The sequence below is a fragment of the Nestor notabilis genome, unplaced genomic scaffold (assembly GCF_000696875.1).
Source record: "Nestor notabilis isolate BGI_N333 unplaced genomic scaffold, ASM69687v1 scaffold33985, whole genome shotgun sequence".
NCBI classification, from domain to species: Eukaryota; Metazoa; Chordata; class Aves; order Psittaciformes; family Psittacidae; genus Nestor; species Nestor notabilis.
Window position 1 is genome coordinate 1,138 of NW_009928576.1, and position 7,002 is coordinate 8,139.

Genomic DNA, 7,002 nt, shown 5'->3' on the forward strand with positions numbered 1-7,002 from the left:
AGGCCAGGTTGGACACAGGGGCTTGGAGCAACCTGGTCTAGTGGAAGGTGTCCCTGCCTGTGGCAGGGGTTGGAACTGGATGATCTCTAAGGTCCCTTCCAACACAAACCAGGCTGGGATTCCATGAAGTTCATCTTGGAAATGGTTTAAATTTAGGAAGAAGTTGGAGAAAGAGAAGCAGAAAAAGTCAAGGAGTCAAAATGTGGTGTTTTCACAAGGAACTTGCAAAAAAGTTCTCTCTCTCCGTGAATACTGGTGGGTGTTGAGTGGCTGATTTCTTTCTATTCCTTTTTTCCTTGACACTTGGTATTTCATAGGGGTATCCCAGGGGAAGATCCAAAGCAGAGACAAACCCAGCCTTTGTTCTAACAGCTTTAAGGATGTGCCAGTTCTCATGCAGGTGATACACAAAAGCACTTGGTTACTTAGCATGTGGCTGTCTTCTCTCTACACCAACACAGAGCTGGTGGTCTTGCATAATCTAAGGGTTTACTGTGGTTTTTGGAGGTTTCTGTGGTCAGTTAAGGCACGTTGAGTTCAGTTGCTGCAAATTCTTGCTTCAGCAGTCAGTGCTCTGCAGCTGGGATTTCCTTTCCAGAATTTCCTGGGCCTGTGTTGAAGTTTCATTCTTTGCTATCCCTCCAGTGCTTTTGGAAGTGTCAGAAAGCAGCTTTCCAACTCTCCTGAATGTTTTTTCCTTAGTTTCCAATCTGGCAAAGCCTGGTACCTTTGCTGGCAACGATGCTATTGTGGCCTTTGCAAGGAACAACCAAATGAACGTGGTTATTCATCAGCTCAACGCTCCGCTCTGGCAGGTGAGAAACCAAACCTCTACAGTTTGGCCTAATTTTTAGCTGATGACTGAATAGTGTTAAAACTTGATTTATTAGAAGAAAGCAGTCAGAAGCTGTGCTTAGCTGGGCAGGGTGTAGAGCTGAGCTGGGTTTTCAACCCTGGGAGGGGGAAACACTCCAGGTTCTGAGAGGGAATGAAAGAAAACAATGAATGCATGGGAAGTGAGTGTGGTGACAGAGCAGTGTGTTTAGTTTGGTTTTAAGCTACTGGCTTCAGTGGTATGTTTCTGTCCCCTGCAGATCAGACTGTGCATGACATGGCTTTTGTGATAGGAATTTGGGTGAGGTTCAAGGAAGCCTCTGTATAGTAAGGTTCAGGAATAGGGAAGTGGAGATGTCGCAGGACAGTCCTTGCAGCGTGTTGGGATGAAGCTCCATCTGTTCTGCATGGGTTTGGAATCAGGAGGTTTCTGACAGGTTCTGGGCTGGGCAGAAGAGGGAAGATGTTTTAAATGTTCTTAAGATGTTTTAAATGTTCTTAAGATGTTTTAAGATGTCTTCAGGCAGTGTTTAATCAGCTTCTGGAAGGGACTGTGCAGTGTGGTTTCCTCTGGCAGTGGCACTGGGACAAGTGATCCACCAGGTCCCTCCTGTTCCCCTTTCGTTGCTTTATGTGTGGAATGGGTCCACACTCGATCTTTGTGTGTTCCCTGAGCAAGTGAGAACCTGTTTTCAAGTCAGGATTGTGTCTGACCCCAATTTACAGACAGAACCAAAGCAGTACATAGATTAAACAGGGCAATAAAGATAAAAGACCAGAGGGAAGCTCTCAGTGGTGTCTTAAATACGTCTGAAACAGCGTCAGGTGGATTCCAGAACCCAGATGAGTTTGAACTCTTTATTTCTATGGCAGCCATGGGCAGTAAGACAAATAATACTCAACTGCTTGACCTGCAAGTGTATGGAGGTGGTGACCCTGCAGGAGAGTTCCTGGGGCTACAGTTCATGTTCTGTTACTGTTTTGAACTGTACTTAACTCTTACCAGTATTTTTTCATGTCCTTTTGAGTAACTTAAACTCTTTCTGTCCTCCCCCATTCATTGACCATTCCAGGGTTGGAAATACAGAGTTTGTGGTGAGGTTCTGTTTTGCCTGAGTGTAGTCTTGTAGTGAAGGGTTGTCTTAGGCTCGAGAATGGTGTTGGTAGAGACCCATTAGTAGCTGGAACATAGAGTCTCCAGCCTGCACAGAGGATACATCAGGACATCACAACATGGTGACAGCGTTAGCAAGTTGCTAGACTTGACTAACCCAGGACACCCTTTTCTCTTAATTTTCTGTACTTTGATATTTTCCCCCCTTTCTCTCTCTGGAGCCCCAGTGAAACGTTAGAAAGATTAGATTCCAAAGAGAGCATTTCCAGACAGGCAGCTCAGGAAGGTGCTGTGAATATCTGCTTTGGTCCCAGCTCTAAAGCAGATGGTGAGTTATCCTTTAAAAGCACTGTTTGTACCCACTACAGAAGAGCTGGAATATTCAGAGCTCTGACTTAACCAGAAGCTCATGGGAGGTGGCATCTCCACGTGGGCTTCTTAGGGCTTTAAACACCCTTTACCTTTTCTGATAGTGACTGTAAATGCAGAGCTTCAGATCAGTCCAGATGTCTAGATTATTTTATTGACTTTTTGGATAATTCTCTATCTTCTTTCAGTGCTTGTTCCATTTTTTTATCTGCAGCATCTTTTACTTACAGTTCCAGTGTGTTGTGGAAAGAGGCTTCACTGCTGAGAGCAAAATGGGCTGATTTTCAGGATAATCTTGCAAGAGCTTTGGGGTGGGTTTAGATACCTGTTGAGGCTCTGGCAGAGGAGAAATGTTGAGAATAAATCTTTACTGAGTTCCAACATGTTGAATAAGTTTGTAGGATAAAAGGCAGGAGGGAAGTCTAAGTATTGAGTTGGAACTTAAAGGTGAGCAAGTGTAAACCAGATGAATGGAGAATGTCTGTTTTGCAATCTGAAGCTGTTAGTGCAGCACAAAGGCTGAAAGGTGACTTGGTGTGTGTTCTGTAAGTGGGATGAGCTGATTGAAGGATGAGGAAGGATTGGGAAATTCTGGAGCCCTAAAGCTAAGTGTTACTTGTCGCTTGCTTGCTGCTGTCTTCTCCAGGAGAGCTGTCAGATCTTTGAACTCCTGGCAGGAAAGCAGAGATCTGCAAACCCAGGGGAATTTTCTGTGTCCTTGCAGCAGTTGGAACACTCTGTAGCTCTTAGCTGTTGGTTTGAGACATGACAATCAGGGTAGGAACTATTCTTGCATCAGTACAGATAACAGAGCAGGAATTCTTTATGGAAGCTGCTGTACTTGCTGCTGATGAAAAAGGAAGAGGCATTGGACATTCAATGGGAGCTGTCAGTGAAACATGAGCAGAAAACTCGTGGGAAGTTTAGAAACTACTTCTGAGCTTTCCACTGAAATATTTCCACACCATGTTTGGTTTGTTATGATGTAACTGGCTCAACATTGTGTATCTGGCTTCAAACGTCAGCCTTGAGCCTCTCTGTGCTCCCTGAGGCACATCTGGATTATTAGATCAGCTCTTCCTGTTTAAAGATGCTTCAGTAGCTCCATACTTTGCTGCCATCACACTGTTTATCCTTCACTTCGGAAAATGAACACTTGCCAAATGCAATGCTCATGTCAATCCCAAATCCTTCTTTGCACTTGCTTTCCTTTCTTTAGATTCGTGGCACAGACAAAAGCAACGCAAGGGAGCTGCACATTGCGTATCGCGACGGAGAGCACTACGACAGCGTGAGGAGGATCAACGATGATTCTGAAGCTCCAGCGTATCTTCAGATGGAGGTTGGTTATGACAGAATGACCCAAGTCGGCAGAGGGTGATAAATAAACCGGTTTCAGTTGATTTCCTTTCTCGTTTGCATTGAGATTGTGCCATGAGTTTGGTCCCTGTGTTGTGCTGGAGAGAGAAAAGCCCCTCAGGCTGTTGTCACTGGAGCTGCCTGCTCTCCTGAGACAGGCTGTGAGGTGTTTCAGTTACTGGGCTGGAAATCAATCCTGAATCTGATACTGTGATGTGGGCTGTAGGTGTCTTGAAGCAACTTCACCTAAATAACACACTTGTGCACCTCAAAAGCAAAAACAAAGGGAAGGGAGAAAAGGGCTGGAAATCATAGAATCCATAGAAACAGAATGGTTTGGGCTGAAGGGAGCTTAAAGCTCATCCAGTTCCAACCCCTGCCATGGGCAGGGACACCTTCCCCTAGAGCAGGTTACTCCAAGCCCCTGTGTCCAACCTGGCCTTGAACACTGCCAGGGATGGGGCAGCCACAGCTTCCCTGGGCACCCTGTGCCAGCACCTCAGCACCCTCCCAGGGAAGAGCTTCTGCCTCAGAGCTCATCTCAGTCTTCCCTCTGGCAGGTTAAAGCCATTCCCCTTGTCCTGTCCCTCCAGGCCCTTGTCCAAAGCCCCTCTCCAGGTTTCCTGGAGCCCCTTTAGGCACTGGAGCTGCTCTAAGGTCTTCCCAGAGCCTTCCTTCCCTTCAGGCTGGGAGGTTCTCAGCACATAACTACATAATTTGGGATAGTATAATAAAATTAATACTTCATTTTAAAAGCCAGTGATTGTTTGGTAGTATCCATGATCCTGCAGTACATGAGAGCTTCCTCAGTGAGAAACAGCATCAGTGATGGTGGAAGTCACACAATTTCCAAGATGCTTTGACCCAGGATATGTGTGCCATAATAATTAAAACTATTCTGATGTCAACTGTTTTGTTTCACTGCATATGATGAAATTACTGCATGTTTGTGTCATCTTGGTTTTGCTTTTCTTGCAGCTGCTTTGCAAAAATGATTCGGGTACAAAGGAGGAAGTGAAGCCACAGAAGGGAGACTCTGAAGACGAGATTGAGGTTGAGATGGAAGATGCTATACAAGAAGTGTGCAATGCAACTGGATGTTCAGTGAGTATTGAGCAGCCGTTTTGTGCTTAGTGTTCAAACCTTCTTGATAAAATGCTACAAAATGCTCCTCTTTGAAACATTTAAGTACCACAGCCATAAATCAAGATGTATTTCATCCTGGACTCAACCCTCAAATGCAGATGACATATGTGCTCTGTGTGGATAGCTGATCATTTTGGATGGTTTGTCTGCAGTCTCTCAGAAAATTCACTTTGAAACAAGTTCTGTAAGATTTGAAATCCTTGTAACCTTCCAGTGTCTGAAGGGGGCTACAAGGATGCTGGAGAGGGACCTTCATCAGGGACTGGAGTGATAGGACAGGGGATGATGGGTTCAGACTGGAACAGGGGAAGTTCAGGTTGGAGATAAGGCAAAAGTTCTTCTATAATCCTAAGAAATCCTCTGAGGATGTCTGTAATTGGAACATCCCAATGACTAGATGGTCTTTGGGTCTCAGCCTCTGTGGTTCCTGCAGGTTGCTGCTTGCACTGTGTGAATGCACAGAACAGACAAGGCCACAAGTGAAACAGTTACACTGAAACTGATGTCTTCCCCTCACCTCTTTCAGGAATGGAATAGGGGCTAGTTCAAAGGCCATAAAAGCAGAGAGCAGCACTTCTCAGTGGTGCAGGTGGTTGTTAAATGAATGTAGGTCAGTGATTTGAACTCTTCAGTATTAATCTTTCTCCTCTTGTGGACAGGACATTGACTTAGTAAGCCACGTTCTAGAAGTGGAAGACTACAATGTAGAATCTGCCATCTTTGCCATCCTTCAAATGAATGAAGTGAAGAGAATCAGTAAGTACATGGAGTTTGTCACCTGGTACTTCAGAAGAACACTGTTTGATGTCAGTGTTGACTGTCAACAGCAGTTCAACAGGGGCAGCAGCAGCTGAGGCTCAGTGTTGGCTGTGCTGCCTCCTCAGCCTCCCAGCGCTCAGGACGGTTATTAGCGAGGGCAGGTTCAGTCCATGTCCTAAAGCCATCCTGTTCCAGAAATTCCAGAGGAAGGAATTGGCTGACAGGGAGGCGGCCTCTGAGCAGAGTGTGTGTGTTGTTGGTAGGTACTGAGGAACAGCACGATCCCCAGGGCACAGCTCCGGAAGTGCACAGCCGAACTCAGGGGGAAGAAAACGGAACTGGTTCAAGAATCTTTGGAAATCAGAGCTTACATCAAGGGGAAATAGAAAACCACAAGGGACAGCCTAGATCCTCCAAAGAGAATCGAGCTAGCAGAAACCCAAAGGTATGTGAAGGGTGGTTTGCCAGGGATTTACACGCCCCTTATGATTAGAGGAATGCTTTGGGTTGCTTAATCAGCAACTGTCTTCCCTTTGAATTAAAACCAGCTTCTCCTTACTGGGTTTTGTTGCTGCTACAGCTGTGACTTCTCTGACACAAACATTTAATAGAGACGTGTTGCTTTCCCCAAAATGCCACAAGATAAAGTCCTGATAAGTAGTTTGGAATAAACGTTCTCTGGCAGCTGCTTTGCTGCGTGCTTATCTCCTTTCCGGTGTATTATTTTCCCCCACTGAGCAGAAGCTGTGTGTTTTCAACTTAGTGTTTTCATCCTTCCCTTTCAGGCATCTAAAAAACAAAAGAAGGAGCAGCAGAGACTAGAGAAGAAGAAGAGGCAGGAAGAGAGGCACCGACAAAAGGTCTCAGGCAACAAAAGTAACTGTCCAGTTAGTGGCAGGGGGGGGACGGGGACCACAGAAGGCCATAGGAGCTCTAAACATATGACTGAATGTGTTCCGTGTGCTCTGGTGAGAAAAGCAAATAAAACTGAGGAAGACAATGTGCCCTCAAGCAGATTTCCAAGAACTCCTTGTTATCTGTTGCTGCGGAGATCTCTAAGCACACATGAACTTCCTGCTTCCTCAGTTGCGGGGCAGTAATTCTGCATCAACCTGTGTGTGAGAAGAGTTGTTTGAACTTAACAAAAAGTAGAGACTTGGGTGTATGATTCTGGAGTTAGATGAAGGTGAGAACCATTTCTTCACCCAACAGTCAGGTTTGCTTTCACACCTCTTGATGTGCTGAGATTATTTATTTTTAAAGTAACTTTCTACTTGGCTACATTTGGAGGAGCTTTATTTTATCTTGCTGTCAGGGAAAGCTTAACAGTTCTCAACTCAGGGGTTTGGTTTCTCTTCTTTTCCTATTTAAATAAAGCAAACAGAATCCTAGAATCCTTTCCAAACTGAAGTGTGTCAGCC

At 45.2% G+C, this 7,002-nt stretch overlaps 1 protein-coding gene across 1 annotated transcript in view; it reads left to right on the forward strand.

Moving 5' to 3' along the window:
- Positions 1-6,468, forward strand: part of OTUD3 (OTU deubiquitinase 3) — a gene marked incomplete at its 3' end in the record, with an annotated part of 7,328 nt that extends 860 nt beyond the window's left edge. Inside the window, exons 2-7 of the mRNA XM_010014545.1 lie at positions 703-815; positions 3,537-3,659; positions 4,655-4,780; positions 5,482-5,578; positions 5,845-6,026; positions 6,367-6,468. Coding sequence (XP_010012847.1) covers positions 703-815; positions 3,537-3,659; positions 4,655-4,780; positions 5,482-5,578; positions 5,845-6,026; positions 6,367-6,468 — 743 coding nt within the window. The remainder of the gene's footprint in view (positions 1-702; positions 816-3,536; positions 3,660-4,654; positions 4,781-5,481; positions 5,579-5,844; positions 6,027-6,366) is intronic.
- Between the last annotated feature and the right edge of the window lie 534 nt (positions 6,469-7,002).